This window comes from Cucurbita pepo, chromosome LG07 (genome assembly GCF_002806865.2).
Source record: "Cucurbita pepo subsp. pepo cultivar mu-cu-16 chromosome LG07, ASM280686v2, whole genome shotgun sequence".
In the NCBI taxonomy this organism is placed as follows: domain Eukaryota; kingdom Viridiplantae; phylum Streptophyta; class Magnoliopsida; order Cucurbitales; family Cucurbitaceae; genus Cucurbita; species Cucurbita pepo.
The window spans coordinates 2,761,129-2,782,363 of record NC_036644.1 but is presented as its reverse complement, the minus strand read 5'-3'; the positions used below and the strand labels follow the sequence as shown (position 1 = coordinate 2,782,363).

At 37.8% G+C, this 21,235-nt stretch overlaps 3 protein-coding genes across 4 annotated transcripts; 2 read left to right on the top strand and 1 right to left on the bottom strand.

The window, feature by feature from the left end:
• The first annotated feature begins 1,204 nt into the window (after nt 1-1,204).
• LOC111798023 (dentin sialophosphoprotein-like) lies at nt 1,205-6,149 on the top strand. Its single transcript, XM_023680970.1, has 6 exons — nt 1,205-1,401; nt 2,171-3,921; nt 4,000-4,075; nt 4,537-4,898; nt 5,535-5,633; nt 5,730-6,149. The coding sequence occupies exons 2-6, from the start codon at nt 2,218-2,220 to the stop codon at nt 5,901-5,903; spliced, it is 2,415 nt and encodes an 804-aa protein (XP_023536738.1). The 5' UTR covers nt 1,205-1,401; nt 2,171-2,217; the 3' UTR covers nt 5,904-6,149.
• Nucleotides 6,150-7,303: 1,154 nt separating this feature from the next.
• Nucleotides 7,304-8,768, top strand: LOC111798186. Its single transcript, XM_023681192.1, has 3 exons — nt 7,304-7,757; nt 7,846-8,064; nt 8,466-8,768. Exons 1-3 carry the CDS (start codon nt 7,536-7,538, stop codon nt 8,511-8,513), a joined length of 489 nt encoding a protein of 162 aa, XP_023536960.1. The 5' UTR covers nt 7,304-7,535; the 3' UTR covers nt 8,514-8,768.
• Nucleotides 8,769-9,958: 1,190 nt separating this feature from the next.
• LOC111798018 lies at nt 9,959-18,973 on the bottom strand. 2 transcript variants are annotated; one of them, XM_023680963.1, is made up of 11 exons: nt 18,794-18,973; nt 18,617-18,696; nt 17,529-17,617; nt 16,411-17,322; nt 16,197-16,326; nt 15,889-16,080; nt 14,558-15,352; nt 11,771-14,432; nt 11,277-11,521; nt 11,097-11,156; nt 9,959-10,602 (listed from the first exon to the last, which is right to left on the bottom strand). In XM_023680963.1, the coding sequence occupies exons 4-11, from the start codon at nt 17,275-17,277 to the stop codon at nt 10,217-10,219; spliced, it is 5,337 nt and encodes a 1,778-aa protein (XP_023536731.1). In that variant the 5' UTR covers nt 17,278-17,322; nt 17,529-17,617; nt 18,617-18,696; nt 18,794-18,973; the 3' UTR covers nt 9,959-10,216. The 2 variants fall into 2 exon arrangements, with proteins under 2 accessions (XP_023536731.1, XP_023536730.1); XM_023680962.1 differs by lacking the exon at nt 18,617-18,696.
• Between the last annotated feature and the right edge of the window lie 2,262 nt (nt 18,974-21,235).

Sequence of the window (21,235 nt, the reverse complement as noted above, 5' to 3'; positions counted from 1 at the left end):
TCAATTATAGAAACTTCATGGTATGGTTAAGCGTGTTTTACTTAACTAATTCTCAGCGATTTTGTTATATGAAAATTTCCTATGATACATGTGAATGAAGATCGAACATGGTGAAATGACTTGTGTTTATAAGTGAGGATAGTCTTCCACTTTTATAAGCAATAAGTGACCGTGTCACAGGAGAATGTCGAGCCATTAAGGGTTATATATATATATATGAGTCAGTTTGCGCTTTTTCGAAGAATCCTGTACCCATGGACATACGGTCTGGTAGGCCTTCCCTTTCCACGCAGAGCTTCATGGGCGTTGCTCCATTCCCCTATCAGATGTTTGGATGTGAGCTATACTCCATGAGGAGCCAAACGGGCGTATGACCTTGCCATTTGACCTCTCTTCTCGTGTGACTAGGAATGCTCAGTGACAACCTCTCAATTGTCACCGCCTGGCCTCTCTCTCTTGCTACCACGGTAGCCCGCCCCTAGTGTGGTCAGCACCAATCGTGTTCGGGTCACGAAGCTTACACTCATTCACATTGGTTCATCCAGCTATGCCCCGGGCCTTTTGCTCTTTCTTCTAACGTCAAAGGTGGCCGGCCATTCGTCAACGCCCAGGAATNATAAATAGATGTTTTACAATATTAACCATTTAATTAAAAATAAAAGTTAAATAAAAAAAAATTATGGTTGATTATCGGTCAACAAAATCAACGGTCAAATTTGAAATAACGGGTTTTCAAGGACGGGCCAGATCTGCGCAACGGGACGCTATAAAAGGAGGTTTCGCTCTTGTTCTTTTTTCTAGTGTAACTCTACTCGATTTCCCGCCNGGCGCTCTTGCTACCACAGTAGCCCAGTGTGGTCAACACCAATCGTGTTCGGATCACGAAGCTTACACTCATTCACATTGGTTAATATATGAAGCGTGTATATATATATATATATATGTATATATGTATATATATATATATATATGTATATATGTATATATATATATATATGTATATATGTATATATATATATATAATAAATAGATGTTTTACAATATTAACCATTTAATTAAAAATAAAAGTTAAATAAAAAAAAATTATGGTTGATTATCGGTCAACAAAATCAACGGTCAAATTTGAAATAACGGGTTTTCAAGGACGGGCCAGATCTGCGCAACGGGACGCTATAAAAGGAGGTTTCGCTCTTGTTCTTTTTTCTAGTGTAACTCTACTCGATTTCCCGCCAGACGAATTGGCGCGAAACTGAAGCCTCTCTAGTATTTCTTCTCTCTTCACTGAACTAACCCTAGATCTCTCTCCCGCCATTTTCTTCCGCTGGTCTGTCCTGCTAGATCTGCTTCCGCTTCCGTTGTTTCTCAGCTCCGCGGCCGGAGATTCAGAGAGTTCTATCACTGGTCAGTCAATCTCTGCTTTTACTTCTCTCGTACTGTTGATTGGATAGCTGGAGGCCGATTCCGTTTTCAGATCTGCGAAAATTTCCTTTTATTTCATCTTCAGCTGAATTAGTTCTTTTTAGTGTATTTATCGATTTATTTTGTTTGTTTATTTTGGGATCTAGGGTTTTTGATGAGTTGTTGATAACGTTCGTTATTCTCATATCCTGCTAAATTTTAGACTTTTTGGATGTTCGGAATATGTTTCTCTAAAGTCTACGATTGTAGTTCTCTAATGTCCATGGTTAAGTTGGCGCTGTTTATTTTAGTGAAAACGAGGGTTTCCTATCCAAAAGAACTATTCAACTGGTCGAGTAATGTTAATGTATAGATCTAGATTTGACAATTTTATTTTTAAAGTATAAATTATGAATATGTATTGTGGAGGATTTACTTGAGGTGGTCGATAGTTTTATGAATAAGGATTTTTCTTTAACGGACTGCTTAGTGATTTTCACAAATGTGTCAATTCTTTTGTCCATCAATAATCTGATATTGTGCAATGAGGCCAAAAGGTTTTCATCTACATTGTTCCAATGTTTGTTTTTTCTTCTTCTTTATTTTCTCATTCCGGAGCAGTTTTATTGAAAATTCCCTTGAATCAGGAAATCGTAGGATTCGAGCGGTGGACCTAAGTTCTTTGACCCTCAATTTTCTCTTCTTTGTTTGTAATCGTGCTGTCTTGATGAATTTATTGCTACCATTACTTAATTAGTGTTTTGCTCTGCAGGAGACGCCTTATCTTGGCTCAAGAAGGAGAAGAGTTATACTTATCCAATGGAGTTAAGAAGTTTCAGTCATTTTCATCATATCCATGCCATTAAAGGGGGTATGATGACTAAAGTTTTAAACATCAACCGTGGAAAGCCTGCAATGGTATTTAAGAAGCTTACTGACATATATGAATCTATATATGACAAAGCTCAAGAATCACTCCCAACACGATGGTCAAGAGAAGGTTTAGAAGGAAATATTCGTGATGGATGTGAATCGAAGATGGAAACCCAAGTTCTTTATGCAGAAAGAAAACTATTCAATGATGAGCCTGAAGTTTCTGATTCTGACCGTGAAGGTGATAGTGACACTGAAGGACAAAAGAGTGATGTAGAAGCTGATAGCATGACAATAAAGCAGATGATGGAAAGCTGCAAGAAAAGAAAAGTGAGGCAGTCAAATTCTGTTGACTCAAGCAAGGAAAAGCTGAGAACATGCTCCAGTCGAGAATTAAATCATTCATGCTTGTTATCAGATGAGGATGATAGTGATCTTGATGTTGCTCTTAGCATCTGGCAATCCAAACTTTCAAAACGCAAAAAATTGAAAACCAAATGTGACGAAAGCAAAATATCTACTAGCTCACTGCACGGCCAAACAATTGAAAATTCTGATCCAATCAATATTGATCAGGATCTCCTTCCATCTAGTTCAGACCTAGCCATCCCAGTGGACATTAAAGTTGAAACTCCTGAAACTGATGTGACAGAAATCCAAAACACAAACTGCATTACGGATGAGTTGTCTCTACTCTGTGATGAAAATGTAAACTCGTGTCTGAGTTCTGGGCCTATTGGAACCGATGAATTATTTTTCGGTCTAGAGTTGACAGCATCTGAGAAAGAAGCTGAATATGGAGTTCCAAACCGTGTATCTCTTGAAAATGTGGAAGGTGATGAATCTAGACCTCTTCAGATGGTAGGGGAATCTAGCACTGAGTGTGTGAGTGAAGATAACCTGGAGGTACACAAACCCCAACATTCAGATTTTCCTGCATCAGAGACTATGGAGGGACAATGTACCCCAAGTTTTGTATCCAATGATAGCATATCAGAAGCTATTTCCCTGACTGAGGAGCAGTGCCTTGGCATTCATATGTCACAAGCTAAATCCATTACACACGAGGGCATATGTCAGAATAATAGTGAAGATATGTCAGCAATTTCCATGACCGGGGAACAGTTCTCTGACACTCATATTTCAGAAGGTAAACCCTTTACAGATGAGGCCATATGTCCGACTAATGGTGAAATCTTCACGTATTTGAATGGAATGGCTGATCTGAATAGCCTCCAACTCCCAGAGATGAGTCTTGGAGCTGAAGTACGTTTAACCGAGAATAGGTATAAAGACAGGTTGGCATTTGATAATGAAAAAGGTATTCCAACGGAATCTACCAGTGATTGTAACTTAAGCTCTGAACATGGGGGAAGGATTTCATCAAAATCTACCAGTGATTGTAACTTAAGCCCTGATCATGGAGAGAGTGTTTCAACAAATTCTATCAGTGATCGTAACTTAATTCCTGATCAGCATTTGATATCTATTGACGAATGTCCAGCTAAGGAGAAACAACCACAAATGTCTGATTCTTCTGATTCAGAAAGAAATACTTCACCAGATTTTCATCTCAATGGTTCTACGGATAAATTCAATCAAATTGAAGAACCTCAACGTCATCCAACAAGGCTGCTATCAACGAGAACAGTAAGTTAAATCTTATTTTTGTAATATTTGGTTTAAATTATGCGGAGGTTGTTTATATAATTGTGCTTTCATTTTCAGACCATTTCTCCAACATCTCAGGAAAGATTGTCCAAGGCTATGAAGTCTATGCAGTTACAAGATAAAGAATGCAAAAGTAAGTTCTGAAGTTAAACATTAGTTGTTAGGGGACGTGGTTTGGAATTCCCATATTAAGCCTTTTTTTATAATAATTTTTAAAAAGGTTGTTTTCAATGACTTAATATGCAAGCTAAAAACCCCATATCAAACAGAACGCAAAAACATTTTCTTGACAAAAAAATGCCAAATTTAGCACAGGGACTCCAAAGGGGAAGTACTCTGGTAAAACTATGAACTACTTAAAAGCTTTGCAAGTCTCATCTCTCCTTCAACACATGTTTTGCTAGGGAATATTGGCATTAATTCGTGGAAAAAATTTGTGGGTTCATTTGATAATTTTTATTTTTACTTAATTCTTTGTTCTATAGTTTACTTCTATAAGCATATTTGAAATCCTAGTGAAATTCAAAGAATTCAATTATGACAATTGGAGCAGTTTTTTTCAATTTTCCTCATTGTCTTCTCTTCTCATTTTAGCATGCGGTGGCAAACCATATTTCAAACAAATTAAGTACAAGGTTGGCACAGCTGAAGGGTGTGACCCGATGAAGAGAGTGTATTCCGATACATATCACGAGCAAAATACAAGGAAATCAAGGAAGAGAAGTCTTCACTCAACAAACACCACTAAAGCTTCTCATGCTCATGCTAGCATGAGAAGCTCTACCGTCCAGAGTTGTTCAGATAGTGCCATTGCATTCACAGAAAGACAGATGCAGGACATAGAGTGTCTTGCTCTGAAGCTTACAACTCAGTTAAAGTCAATGAAAGCAATTGTAGAAGACAGAATTCATGTTGAAGGCAACAAAGCTACAAGCTACAAGTTTAACACGGATGAGGTAACTAAATATATGTCTGAACACAACTTTATATTATTATTACCTTATTGCAAATGTTTCCTACCTGTTTTGAACTTAAACTCTCGCTTAATCAGTCAGCTTCATCGACGAATATAAAAACCTTCCTGTTCCCTTGCACTTTTCATGTACAAACCCATTTTGTATAATAATTGAACATGATCTTTGGAGAATCTTGATTATTAGTTGCATTTGGCATCAATTACCATATAGGAACGTGTTTCATTAAGCTTTTAATCCTTTTCTCCCCTTTCCCTAACTGTTTGTTGCATGGGATGTATGATGTTAGTTTCCATCCTACACGCCAAGTGTTTAACCTAATCATGCACTTGGCTTTGGCAACTATTTCTGGAAGAAATTCTTTTTTATTACACTTCTCGAGGTTTTCGTCGGGCAGTCAATCCTGTTCAATAGAATTTCCATCCCATTACCTTAATTGGGTGCTGCTTATGTCCGTTGAGGACATTGATCATTCCTGTATTAACTTGTAGAGAACTTGGCCTCATGTAATACACATTATGCAGAATGAATATAGCAATTATTTGATAGTTCTAAAGTTTGCTCATTTTATTAAGACGTTTTTGCTGTCCTCTCATATACTGTTCTGTATTTCGACAGGTGAGAACAGCCATCGCCGATGCAACGAAAGCGGAAGCAAGTGCGAAGAAATGGCTTTCCATAATGTCGAGGGACTGTAACCGTTTTTGTAAAATAATGGTACGTTCTTCACCATAATCTTGCAACATAAAGTGAAAGAAAACATCCATTAGAGCATTATTTTGCTTCCTCTAACTATCAAACAATTAACTGCAGAAAACAAGTGGGCATGGTTCAAATGCCTCTCCAACTTCAGTTCAGAAGTTGAAGAGGAAGATCACATTTGCTGATGAAGCTGGTGGAGAGCTTTGTGAAGTTAGGTTGTTCGAGGACGACATGAACGCCGAGTCTTCCGTGGAAAACAGTCCCGAAAAAGTACGAATCAGTTGAGTAACTTCGGAAAGCCTATTGGATCATTGGTTTCTAGTAAGATTTTAGTTGTAAATTCCCATGTACCATGTAGTTGTTCCTTAGAAGAAATTAACTTATTATTGTTCATTTTTCCTCAGATCAAAACAAAATGATTCTGAAATCTGTAGAAAATGATATGAACGCGGTTGATGGTGCAATGAATCTGTGAATGTTTTCTTTGTTGCTCGCTGCAAATCTAAATCTGGGGGTCTGTGTTCATTGTAATGTGAATCAACCAATTTTGTTTTGTGTGCTTTTTAAAATGAGTTATTTTGTACAAAATACTTTAAAAACGGAGTAGGTTTGAATTATGGTTCTATACCTCTCAGGTCAACGTCAGAATTTGTCTTTTTGCCTAAATAACAATACCATAAACTTTGTAAAAGTTTACATAATATATTTTTTTAAAATTTTCTTAAAAAATCTAAAAAATATTATTAGGGTTAGTTTTAGAGGTAAACTTGTTTAAAAAATATCTTTAATTTTTTTTAATAATATTTTAAAAATACTAATTTTATAAATGTTTATATATATATATATATATATTATATCTTTTTTCTTTCTAAAAAAATACTTTTAAACTTTTAATAGTATTTAAAAATACTTATAAATTATATGAGGTTTGATTAATAACTTTTCAGCTTTTTGAAACAAAAATTTAATGTCAATAATATGAACAAAAATTATCTATTGATACCTTCATACATTATCTCTAAACTTTTAAATATTACTTTTAATAATATGAACAAAAATTATCTATTGATTACTTTCATACATTATCTCTAAACTTTTAAATACCACTTTTAAAAGTTAATGAGTATTTTTGAAATGTGTATTATATATAAATGTATTTTGAATTTTTTAAATTTTTTTTTATTTAAAAAAAATAAGTTTTAAAGTATCTTTGAAATTTTAAAAAAGTACAAACTTATTAATGAAACTTTTGAAAATTATTATTTTTGAAACCTTTTAAAAAGTTTAGGGTATTATTTTAGACCGTTTAAAGTTATATTTTCTAAGTTTAATGGCCTTTGATGACCATAAAACATAATTTGTCTTAAAAACATTAACGAAACTCTAGAACCTAAAATTTGTAACAATACAAGAACAATTAAAGCTTTATTCTTCTCGATGTAGTATTGATTGCAACTTGAGTTTATCTTGCGGTAATTTAAACAACATTTTATGCAAAAACAACATTTTATGCACAAACCTTAAAAATGACATCCAACACTATGTTGCAACTCAACTACGTCGTTTGTAGGAAAGAATTGTAGACATCGGAGTCAACAAATGAATACATGGAGCAAACTATAGATGAAAATATATTTGAAAAAAGGGATACTCCCATTGCTAAATCTTTGAATCAACGGCCCAGATTTTGATTCTGCAAAGGCTCCACCGCCATCCCCAACCAACTTGGGTCCCTTTTGCAGAGGAAGCTCTGTCCATGGCGTCGGTCCCATTCACATTGACTCACCCATTCATAAATTCCCAATAAAAAGGGTCTTTCAATTTCATCTTCCAATTCCCATTTGCATTACGCCAACACCCTCCATTAATCTCTCACTCTACTGTTCACCCAACACTCAAAACCCCACAAACCCCAAAATGAAATCCGAGCTTTCACCGACAATGGCGGCTCTGAACAAGGAGACCCCATGTTTCCTATCTAGAAAGGCTCGCTACAAGTTCTGGGCCTTGGCTGCCATTCTTCTCCTCGCCTTCTGGTCCATGTTCACCGGCTCCGTCTCACTCAAATGGTCCGCCGCAACCTTCGCCAAACTCTACGACGGCCCCCACAAGCCGATCTTTGATGATCTTGATATTTTGGTGATCTTTTTAGCCATTTTCCTTTGTGGGTTTTTGTTTTTACTGTTGTTTATGGTGTTTTAGGGCTTTGTTTTTTGCTGATTACTAGGAAGTTGAAGAACGGGAGAGGGTTGTCCGCCATATGTGGAATCTGTACACCCACGGCGGCGGCGGCGGCCGGTTGCCTAGATTCTGGTCGGAGGCTTTTGAAGCGGCGTACGAGGATTTGATCGGTGATGTTCCTGCCGTTCGTGATGCTGCCCTTTTGGAGATCGCAAGAATGTCTCTGCGATCTCTTCAAGTCGACCCAATTCCGACCAAATCCAAGGTTAGCCATTGTTTCACCTTAAAATCCCCGAGATTAAAAATGTTCTTGAATTGGTTTTTGAGAACATGGGTCTTATTCTTAGTTAGTTCTTCAACTCGAAAGATAAAAATTTAAGAAATAGGTTTTAGAGATTGAGATTTGCAGCAAGATCTACTCCTTTTGTGTTTTCTTTTGGTCAAGTCAAATTATTATGAGGATGGGTCAAATATCGATCATGGACCTTTAGAATGATAATCCCACGTTAATTGGAAAGAAGAACGAAACACCATTTATAAAGGTGTGGAAACCTTCCCTTACAGACGCGTTTTAAAGCCCAAATAGGATAATATCTGCTAACGATGACTAGCGGTGGATTTAAGTTGATATTGCTGAATAATATCAACTTGGGTTGTGATTTGCAGAGTGAAAACAGATTGAAAAGCTCAAAACAAAGGCCAATGGGTGAGTAGCTGCAGCGCTGTGCTAAGTTGGTAAACATGGGGGTGTGTTCCATTTGGGAGGATCCTTGAATTTATGTGGTTAAAGCTGTATGCTATGTTAAAAAAAACAATGGAATATACAAAATTTACCATACCAATCCAATGTCAATGGTTATTTCTTTTGCTTTTTTTCTTCACATAGTTATGAAGGTGGCGCCTACGCTTTTTGGTCATATGCAAACCATTTGTCACATAGCTTTGAATTCTGAGAACAATTTGTCGAAATAGAGCTTTCAGATCTTGTGTTTTGTGTAGTTTATGGCAGAATAATATGAACATGTAAGTCAACCTATTCAGACTTGGAAGTGAAGAATATATGCCAAATATTGCTGACCTACTAAATAAAGTAACATAGTTGAGAGGTTCAGTCAGTTTATATCTGATGCTATCAACAGAGAAGTAAGACGTTGAATAAAGATGGAATTAAGACTGCTTTATCGTCTCCTAGAAAGTTATGCACAATTGTATACTAAGGTGCTCTCGGTTGATTTTGCTATGCCACAAGCTAGGCCTCGATGAAGAGCCAAAAGGTCGAGAGTTACTAATTCCCCATGATTGGTTTAGTAGATCAATTGGTTGAAGTAACCAGTACGGGTAGACTAATTGAACAAGACCAGCTCGAATCATAAACTAAACTTGAATTTATAACACATTCAAAACTAATTGATTCGAATCTTAACATTGAACTATTCTACACTCTGTCACTAGAATAAATGGATCGAAGAGTTAAATACAAACTACTATCCTATTCAATCGAATCTGTATGGTCTAATTAAGCCTATCATTCCACTAAACTTAGTTAAATTTAACAAATTCTTAAAGAATAGAATCGTGTTGATTGTATCGAACCTAACTACAATCAACCTAACTCAAACCCGATTACGAATACACCTGCTAAGCAAGGCTCAGGCTCTTACACAACATATCACATGACCTTTCTCTGTATCTACTAATGGACAATTTGGTAGTTGGGTTCAAATCAAGGCTCCTACACAACCAACACTATCAAATATAGCCTTTTTTTTCTAAGTGCCAGTGTAGGACATCTAATACAATGCACAATAGACTAGGCCGGGCTATAAAAAGGGTCATCATCAAGCATTATCAGTCTATTAGTGGTGCACCATTCCCTACAAAATGGCATTCATGAGGCAGGCAAAGGCGTCGAGAGACTGGCCAGTAATTCAAGCTAGCAACGGCTTGTTAGTCTAAAGTAGTCATCAGCCATATTAGAAATCAAACTATGCACAAGACGTTCAATAATTAAACTTTCATTCCTCAACAATTGAACGTACCAGGTGGCGATGCTGCAGCGCTCGACGTCTTTGTAGTCCAAGGGTCTTGAGGCCAATAATGCATTAGCTTAAACTTTACTGTGAAATGCCAAAGAATCCCATCTCCAGAAAAAAGAACAAAGTAAAACACAAGAATAAATTACCTTGGTTAGGTTAAATCCAGCTCAAAAAATGTTTCGACAGACCAAATAACAAACCTAGGAAGACGAACAATTAATTGTCAAAATCGTCGAGCAGACAGACGAAATAGTCACTGCTGCTGCATCACTGTGGTGTTTTTCTGTGGGGAGGGTGTGGGTAGAGGTACAAAAATATCCATTTACAGAAAGTTAGATGTCATGTATTTACATTTGCCACCAGAGCCTCTTTCTTGCTATCCTAATCTTCAACGGTCTGAATCTCACCCATCATAATTCGATTACTAACTACATTGAAACCCAAAACTGATGGACTTACCTTCTTCCCTTTCTTTCCTTTCTTCTTTCCCCCACCCTTTGCGGACCCATCACCGCCAACGGGGGCATCCAGGTCCAGATTTCGACCAGCATGGCCAGAATTCACTTCTCGGGCAGCTACTGCAAATACCTTCCGATTGTTCTGACTTTGAAATGCAATTTCAAGAACATCTGCTGGGAGCAACTCCTTGTAATTGAGGAATTGATCGATGAAATCATGGTCAGGATCATATGATCCAAGGTTCTCTATCAAAAGCAGCTCTGCCTCAGATCTTGATTGCTTCAAGCAGAATTCCAGGAAACTTGTGTCTAGAACGGGCAAAAGGTTGATACTCCATTAATAAAAGATAGCAAAACAATTCTTAATTACTAGCAAAAGAAAAATAACATAAAAATTAAGAATGGTCACGCTAGACAATTATCATTTTTGCTTAAACATAAAGCATAATCCAATAATTTTAAAAAAGAATGAAGACATAGAAACAATGAAGGCGTTTTTTTCTAAAAGGAGAAACAACAAAGGTGCGTTAAACTATATATTATTGAAATATTTATAGATTTTTATATATTCAAGTATTTTCATGCTCAAAAGTTTTCAAATATATAAGAAAAATGATGGACAAAAAGAAAGTTTGAAAAGCTGAAAAAGGCAGGAAAAATGTTACTAGTGATGCAAACATTTACTACAAAGATTTATAGGAAAACTGTAAAGTTGTTTCCCGATGATTAAGCGATCTTCTAGTAGGAAAAAAAACAATAAAATTCACAAGAAAATGTCCTTTCGACAAGACGGGGAAATATACCTTTAGTCCCAAGGAGCCTTACACATTCACGCTCACACCAATCGCAGAAGTCCATAGCTTCTACAAGGTGAGGAAATATTTTTTGATTATTATACATGCCCAAAGGAGTTTGTGAGAAAAAGTAATAAAAAAGAAACACAAACCCTGGGAAAAGACGACCACAACCCATCAAAAACTGACCTGAATGCTTGGTAACTGTGTCTTGTTTGCCTTTCTGAGACGACTGTGCAGGCAAGGGTGAAAGATAATCAGCTTTGCCACTCGATGATTTTTGTCGACTTAAGAACCCAGTTGAAGCTGTGTCGGCTCTGCCACTAGATGATTTTTGTCGGCTTAACAACCCAGTTGAAGCTGCTGCTGCTGCTGCTTTTTCAGGAGTGTTTCTATTTCCCCAGCTTCCATGGCTCCCAAGATGGACATCAACCCTGAAACAGAAATATGATTTTATTTCCTTCGAATTCAGGATTATAGTGCAACACCGACGGAATAGAAATCTATAATGTTGTCAAGTATACACAAAAGTTAAAACCCTGACCCAGATCAGGTGGGCAACAAAAAGAGGAGTTAAAATTCAACAAAGGACTACGAGATTCAAAGAGGTGGCGCCACTAATAGGTCATTAGTAGCATTGACACTGATAAAAGAGTAAAGCTGGCGAAGGAAAAAACTCATACTGCTGATTTTCTTGCTTCGACTCAATGGGCCCCCAAAATAGTTCATCATCACCTCCATACTTTGACTGAGAAGGAGTGTTCTGCAGGGGGGATGATGCAACCTTCGATGGGGAAGAAGCAGAAAGAGCCCGGGAAGGAGTACTACTGCTACTGCTACGACCAACCTGAGTTGGCTGAGCCTTTTGCGGAGTGGGGATTTGATGTGAATGCTGAGCAGCAGAGATTTTTCTTTCCTGCTCCTTCTGAATATCCCTCAAAGATGTGGGTTTGGGGAACTTACCAGAGTCACTAGACCATGCTGGTGCAGGGGCCACAGTCGCAGCTTCTCCCTTCCATAGAACAAAATCACCAAAAGAAGGCCCCGAAGGAATGGCAGGCATTGCATCCTTCTCCTGCTGTGTCTGGCGGGAGATTTTCACTTTCTCAATGGGACTTGAACCAACAGGCACATCAGCAGAAGGGACTGAAGAGGAGGCCTTTATACCAACGCCCTTAGACTTGGCAGATTTCTTACGGCTCTTTTTGGTGTCTTTTGCCTCAATAAAATTGTCATCCATAGGTTCTGCTTGTGTGGCCACGACCTGAGGAGAAGAAGCAATCTGAATCGAGTCAGAAACGCGAACAACACCTGCACCAGACTTCTCCATATCATCTTCCGCCAGTAGATCATGCAATTGACTCTTTCTACTCCTCAAGTTCAATAAATTTTCATGTTTCTCAACTGGTTCAGACTTCATAGAATCTTTATGAGTTTCTCTGGAAGCTTTTGGGTCCAAATTGCTCACAACCCCGGCCCAAGGAGTTGATAAACTCATAGAATTGATAGCAGTTGAAATCTCTGACACAGCAGGTTCTATATGTGCACTTTTCTGCTCTTCCTCCTGAATTTCCAATAACGACTTTGCCTTGAAACTCGTAGCAACTTTCCAAGCTCTTTGACAAGATTGAATTTGTGAGTTAAGCCCAGAATCAGAGCCAATTAGTCTGGTGTCATACTTCACTTGATCAGTTTCACTATCATTCCAAGCAGAGGCTGGTTGACTATCCACATGGGAAATTTTGGCATCCCCATCCCTGGTCTTCTGAGGAGAGGATGACGTATCACTTGATTTTCCCACAAGATTATCTTCCTTTAATTTCAAATCATTTTCTGGTTTACCATTTTTTGGTTGCTTTGACTGTTGAATAGCAGAATTCTTAGAGTACTTGGCCTGGTCAGAGGAAAGCAACTTTGAAGATTTTTGCTTCTTGGTCTTCTTATCAGAAGATTTTCTAGGTTCTTGCGCTTCAACATTTTTCGATTCCGTCTCCACGGAGGTATCATCTTTGCATACATTCCTTTCAAGCTTCTCCACAGGCGTACTAGCATCTTCAACCTTCACAACGGGTACACTAATGGGAACAGGAATTTCAATATCGCGAACTTCGGCTGGTGGTCTAGCAACTGAGACTTCATCATTTTTGAGAGGAAGAGGTTCTACTGAAACATCAGATGCAATAGATGTGACAGTTGCGTCCACCCTTGGTACATCCTCTGATATCTGCTCCAAAGCTTTAACAGTGTCGCTGTCAGATGAAGTTGGTACAAGATTCACATCCTCGTTTGATTTAGATCCTGGTAACATATCTTTTGGATGAATATCATTAAGCTGCTCCGGAAGAGCAGCATTCCAACTCTTTTGCTGAACAACATTTCCAAACATTTGGTGTGGAACAACAAGGGACAGATCTTCCGAATTAACATTGTAACTTGCTCCCTGGGTAACTTGCAGAGCTATATTCCCGAAGGTAGTTGCACGATCAGTTAGTACATTTGGTGGCTTCTGTGAACCAATCTGTAACTGCTCTCGTGATAGCTGAACTTGAGATGGATCAATAGATGCATTTCCAATAGATATTGGAGCGCCCTGTAATTGTCCAAAAGCTGGATCGCCAAAATGCTGACGTGACTGATGCTCTGATAGAACCTGGGAGAGCAACTGCTGTTGCTGTAATAACTGTTGTTGCTCTTCTTGTTTTTGCTGCTGCTTAAGTAGTAAAAGTTTGTCCAACAACGACATTTGTTGTGCAGAGAAGGGCACTTGAGACTGCAACTGCAACAGATGCTGTTGTTGCAATTTACTTATCAGTTGTGGATCTTGAGATAAGCTAGAAGGAAGAAACTTATCTGGAGTTGAGGTAGGATTATCAGTAGCCTGAGCCAATACATTTGCCAGGGACATTTGTGGTGGTAATCTCTGCTGTTGGAAACCGAAAGGTGCCTGTAAAGGCACGTTAAGATCATGGTGCAAGTCAAGTTTACTTTGGAGAGGATCAGAAGCATGCTGTGAAGCAAATTTTGACCAGCCAGCAACATCACTAATGCCTGGAGGTGCTCTGTCAGACAAGCCTTGTAGAATGGCTGACATGTCGGCAGTTTGAGCAGTTTGACGAGATTGGTCTATGATTGAAGACAAGAGCTTTGCTTGCTGAATTGGATCATCTAGGCTAGTATCCGGCTTAGAAACCTTGGAAGTAGCATCTATTCCAGGCCAGAATGCATAAGGATTGGTCAAAGACCTCTGCCGTTCAAGTTCCATTCTTTTGGCCAACAGGAAAAGGTTGTTCCCATTGTCCATTCCCAACGAAGACAAATTATTAGTTCCAAAATATCCTGGCACACCTATACATCAAGCATCACGATCAATTTAGATTCCACTATGATATTACAACAAGAATTATAACAGTGCATAAGAACTAAGAAGGAAAGTGATATAATAATTTTCTTATTCACATATAAGAACAGACCTTCAGAAAAGGCACCCTTCTCGAGAGGGGAAGAACCTTTATTACTAGACATAAGTGACTCCAAAAATCTGTTTTCAGCTTCCACCGCTGGGCCATGTTTATGCCTTGTCTCATTCCTCAAAGTATCAATCTCATTCAAACCAGTATGAAGCTTTCCCAAGCTACCATAACTAGCATTACTTAATGTATCTGCAAATTCATTAGCCTTTGGTGCGTTAAATCCTGGTGGTGGTTTGGCCTTAGATCGTAAATGAGGCATGACATCACCAAGTGCTGAAAATGGCACGTCATTTGGTGCATTTGCCAGACGGACAGGCAACTCTAAGCCAAAATACCCACCCTCAAACCATTGAATAATGTCAGCCCCACTAAATGGGCCTTGAATTGCACCAGAAGGATCAATGTAATGAAATTGCAAATCCTCTGGAGAAGGTTGAACAGATTTTCTTGCTAGTTGTTCCTTGTCCAAAATCCCTGAAATCTGCCTTCTAATGATAGATTCTTCCCCAGTCTGCCATTTGGAATTGTCCTTTGGATAAGATGGAGTAGCTGGATTATTTCCCCACCCATCATTAAGACTCTTTGAAGGCTGTAGCCAACCCTTGTCAGAAGTTCCTGAGCTAATATTATTAGAATTATCTCTCCAGTCAGACAAGGATGTATTCCGGGGTTGCTCAAGTGATGAGGCGTTCCACAAACTGTCAGGATGAACATTGGTACCCCCCTTAACACTTGAGTCCCTACTGACAGGCACCTCATCTGCTTTACTCATAGCATTGTCATCTTCTCTGAAACCTGCACAAATACAAGCATGGTACAAACCTCCTAAGAAACAAAAGAGACAACAGTCCATGAAAAAAATTGAATTTCAAAAAGCAAGGGTTACATTCCATGATCAGGTACAGACATTTCCGACAAAACCAACAAAATTGAAAAACCAAGGGCAAAACACAGCAGTTAAAAGATAAAGAGAGATATATCATAGAACATCCCCGAATTAAATTAGTAATACCAACTGGAAAATAGAAATTTAAATATCTAGAAACAGAAACATGGAGACCTGGGGATAAATTCAAGACCATGTTACTATACATTATCGAAATTGTACAATTTGCCAGCTATTTCATTAATTCTCTCTTCTTGGCAAATGGTAAGCTTTCTATTGATGGAAAGAAAGAATAAAGAAAGGTAGTCCCAAAAGGAGCTCAGGAAAACCTCCTCCAACTAAGATCTTTTCAACAATGGGTCTATCAGTTTGGACCACATCGAACAATAGGTAGCAAGAGTAAAGTTCTGAACTTTTTATATCCTCCAGTTAAGGCGTAACATACCTTCAGATTTGAACTTGCTACTAGCATGTGCCATGCGTTCCTGAATGGTTTCAATTTTTGACTGGGGCCTACGATAAGGCACCTGCCTCTCGGTAGAGACCTCTGAATAGTTTGTGTGACCTGGTTTAGCAGTGCTATCATCCTTATCATCATTGTAATCATCAAAGCCATGAGGTAAATCTTCTCTGTTGCCTGCTCACACAAACATGGTCCAAGGTTTCGTAGTGAACCACACCCCACAATTTTTTTCTAATAAGAACACAGAACCAAATACCATAATCAAACAATTAAGAGGAAGCATTTCAGACCTGGGGAAGGTGAAACACCAAGTTTTGTTCGTCTTGTCTGCATATTTTCTGATGAGTTTCGAACGTCCTTTGATACTTGAGGTACACCACTACTAACAATTTCCCCTTTATCAATCCCCTTCAAGAAATTCTAAGAAAAACAAAAGATGTCATTCAAATAGCTAGATAGCTATAGTACATACACCAAACACAACAGTATCTAACAACATTTTACCATTTCTTCTGTAGTTGGTGCACAAAGAGCAAGAGGTTCCAATGGTTCATCCAGCGTAAGAGTAGGCACTGGCACAAATCCATCTTTGAGAGTTTGCTGTGATGTCAGATTGGTAGTCCTGAAAACATCAAGCAACTTTGTCCTGCTATATTTGTAGTGGAAAGGCTCTCTTCCAAATCTCTCAGAGGAAGCTCCAAGAGAATTAGAAGATGAATAAATACTATTTGTAGGGTTTACACCAGAACTGATGATTCCACGACCCGAGGAGAAGGTAGGAGGTGTGTTGTCTGCACGTCCACGATGGGAAAATGTAGGCACTTGTTTGATTGGAGTATGGGTCTGATGGTGAGGGGGTTCTCCCTTACCTCGACCCTGAGAGGAACTAGATCTCCATGGGCGATAATGATCTCCATCCCGGTCATTTTTCCCATAATTGGACACGTGAGAGAAATTTTTATCAAGATGCAAATCACCATCTCTTCCAGAGTCCACCCGCTTCTCACGAAAGCCTTCAGTTTCCTTATCATCAGGGCCCCAACGTGTATTCCATTTGCTCTCACGTCGTTGATCATAATGAACATTGTCCCGATTGCTTGAATCAGACCTGCGTTCTGATGGGACTCGACGAGATTCTCTAAAGAGTTTGGTGGACGAGTCTTCAGTCCAACGGTCCATCTTACGACTATCACCTACCTCTTTCTCACCATCCCTCCAACGATCTTTACGCATTGAAGAATTATTTTCTCTTTCTTCGTCATGCCAACGGTCACGCCTACCAATTTCAGTATCAGTCAAGGATGGCCTAAAAACGTCTTTTTTCTTTTGTATGTCATTCATATCCTCATAGTTCTCTGATCCCTTCATCATGTCCACCCGGTTTCCATGAGCAGGTTGATGACTGACATGGTTTTCCTGCAATATAAAGATTTAAGAAGGACAAAGAATTATAGGGAATGAACCATCAGGAATTATAGGGAATGAACCTAGCGTTAACATATTATGACTGACTAATAGAGGATTCACTGTATAACTGAAAGCTCAAATATCTCCCTACAGTTAAGTATCATAAACAGATGGTGGTATAGATAAACGATAGTGTCGAAGTTCAGACAACACACCCCACTTCCAATTCCATGCTTACTCTCCCCAGGCTTAGGCAGAAGCCACTGTGGTGAAAGAGGAATAGGATTTTCAGATCCCTGAACATCTGCATAAACATATATAAAAAATTAGTCAACCCGCATCCTAAAATTTTTTACAATTTATAAGCAACATTATAATCAGTAATTGCTAAACAGAAATAGTCGTCACATTCAATTTAAGAAGTTTACAAAAGATTTGCAATTTAAATTAATCCAAGCACCATAGGACATGGCTTTCATGCAATACTGTAGACGCAACTCACTTTCATCAAAAATCCTTTTCCCAAATTCAAAAAACAAATTTTAAATTCAGTAAAATGGGTCCGCCAATGGCCGAACAGTAGCATCATCTGCTATAAAGAAGTGTCCAATGGCTGCAGGCACATGTATCAACAGTTTGTGTCCAAGTAAGTTACTAATCATCATTTGTTGGACACCAGCTGTGAAACCGCAATTGAAACTCATTCAAATAGAATCATATCATATGCAACATCATCCATATAGATAAATTTCAAAACTAACTTCACACATCACAAAATATTAGAATAGGCTTAGTTCCAGCTGAAACTTAATCCCGCCACATGCCACTGTATTCTAATTAATTTTCTTTCCAAATCTTTTCTTGTTTTCCATTTTTTTTTCTTNCACCAATATTCACTATCAGTCGCGCATTTTACAGTCCCAACTCGAATAGATAGCAAGGAGGGATACGGAAATTTTCAGATCCTTCAGCAAACGTGCACCAACAGGATTGACGATTTGCAGAAAAAATCCAAGTTCTCATCTAAAATCCAAGTGATTAATATCAACTCAAATTCTGTAATCAACGTGTACAAATAGCTTTAGACAAACAGTAACTTCCAACTTCAGTTCTCAAAGTCCAAATTTCATTAACCTCAAGAAAAGAAAAACCAATACAAAAACAAAAGGACGGAAATCTACAACCAAGAGCCAAATCTCAAAATCAACAATGACCAATAGCATTCAAACTCCTTCATTCATTCAACNAATGCAACCCAAAAAACTCGATACCATTATCGAAATACTCAAAAGCCCTAACTCACATCAGTGCAGAAGCCGTCATCCACAAGACAACATTAAACCAAAAACATCCAGCCAGTGAGAAGCCGTCAGCTAGGGTAAGCTAAACAGTACAAAACCCCAAGAACGCAACCAAGAAATGAGATGATTAAAAAGGGGAAGGCGGAACTCCAAGTAAGTAAAAATAGAGAGAAAAATACCATTGGCGGCATGGAGAGGACTGGAAACAGAGAGATTAGGACGAGAACCAAACTCAACGCGGCCAGCCATGGATGATCGGTAGAAAGTTGCAGAGAAGGATCAGAGAGAGAGAGAGAAAGAGGGCGGGAGAGAACAAAGAAAACCCTTCTTTTTTTCCTTCGCTGATGATTGCGTTTAGGACAAGGTGAAAGGCCAAAAATTGAGTTGCAGTGAGAATATAAACGAAACCTATTGACAGAGAAAACGGCGTTAGGTTAACTGGCAAACGACATGTCGTCCCCCCGACTGATTATTTATATATATATATATATATAATACCATTTTAATCCATATATTTTAATTAAAATATTATTTTAGTCCATTTTATTTTAAATAATCTTAATTACACCCAAAAAAAAATTAAATAATAATAATAATTTATATTTTCAAATTTTATAGAAAAATGACTAATCGACACGATTTTCATAATATAAAATAATTAATTTTAAATTTTATTGAAAGTATATATTTGATGCGTAAAATAATAAAAATTGTACGATGTGGTGTCACACTACACTCCAATGCGTAAGTTTGAGATTTAAAAGTGTAGTAAGATTTTAGGTATAGAGAGTGAAGATTAAGTCAAGTAACCTTCGATGGCATTTTCGTAATATATTTATGTGAGGATCGACCGAGAGTTTTTCTCCTCCTTTCTAGTAGAGTTAAGAGAAAAATTGATTAAGCTTCTGCATGTGATTATTGGGTCGTGGACATGTGAAGTGCACGCCCACGTGAACTCGACCCTACTGGACTCGGTTAGGTCCGAGGCAAGTTGTGACCATTTTGGGGTCGAATCTTGTCCCACAAATTCCATATGAAGCTAGTGGTCATTCTCTATGCTTCTTTCAAGTTTGATTCTTTTGCCCATAATTATCCACAACATTAAGTCTCTACTCCCAAGTTGGGATTTGTGTTTAGCTCTTCATAATCAAACCCGTTGAATTTAATTTAAGGGTATATATTTTTGTTTACAGAAGAACGATAATCAAACACGTTGAATTTAATTTAAGGGTATATATTTTTGTTTACAGAAGAACGATACTTAGCCCGACACAAGTAACTCGTATATTTTATGAGTTTTGGTCTTGAAATGACACACTTAAGTGAGTTTATTTTGGTTTCTATGATCTTCAATAAAGAAGTATGTGGTAGACCACTTAGCCCGACACGAGTAGCTCGTATATTTTATGAGTTTTGGTCTTGAAATGACACTTAATGAGTTTATTTTGGTTTCTATGATCTTCAATAAAAAAGTATGTGGTAGACCGGTATGAACACTTCAAATTTAATATATTTTTTCTTTTATATTTAACCTATAAAATATTAAGCGTCCTCGTTGGCAATTTTTTCTTCCTCCAATCGATATGGGACCACCCCCAAATCCACCCCCTTTGGGGCCAGCGTCTTTACTGGCACACCGCCTCGTATCTACCCCCTTCAGGGAACAGCGAGAAGGCTGGCACATTGTTCGGTGACTGGCTCTGATACCATTTGTAACGACCCAGATCCACCGCTAGCAGATATTGTCCTCTTTGACCCAAAATCAAAACACAAACTTGACAAGTAGAAGTTCATAACTCATTCCTAACCAAAGGTCGAATCACAATTATCCTATAAAATATTAATGTTATCAAATCAAATATTTATATAAAAAAATAAATAAATAAATAAATAAATATATATATATATATATATATATATATATATATATATATATTGCATTCCAATCATATATAAATTCATTGTTTAGGTAAGAGCATATCATAGATCTAATCATTCATAACATTTACAGTTGTATCGATTATCAAAAGACATCTAACCTTATCTATATACTATATATCGCTATTTATTAAACATAGTCTTCCCATATGTCAACCATATATTGTTCAATATTACATTAATAATTTAAAATATTTCATAAATAGATAATGTTGAAAGTAATTATTTTTATTAAATAAATTATTAATTACGAGATTTTAGAGCATAAATCAAAACAACAAACCCAATGATGACCAAAAAATCAATCTTAACATTGTCATAGAAGGAGATTGAATGACGTCAAGGTGGAACACGAGCAAAGAGAGAGAGAGGATTAACAGTGGTGACACAAACACAAACATAAGGAGAGGGAGATCGAACAACAACAAAGCAAAAGTGAGATCGAAAGATGGACAAAGGCAAATTTGAGGACGAATGTATAGAAACGAGCGTCGAGCAAATTGAAGACACGCACAGATGAAAAAGTTCAACTCCAAGATAGCATGTGTCTATTTGAGCAAAGGCAAACGAGGGCAAACCAAACCATTTTCGGTTGAATTCACGTCGAAACCAAACCGGTTCGTTCGGTTCTTAACACCCCTACTCCTCGTCTTCCTAGACTTCCAAAATTTAAAATTGAGTCC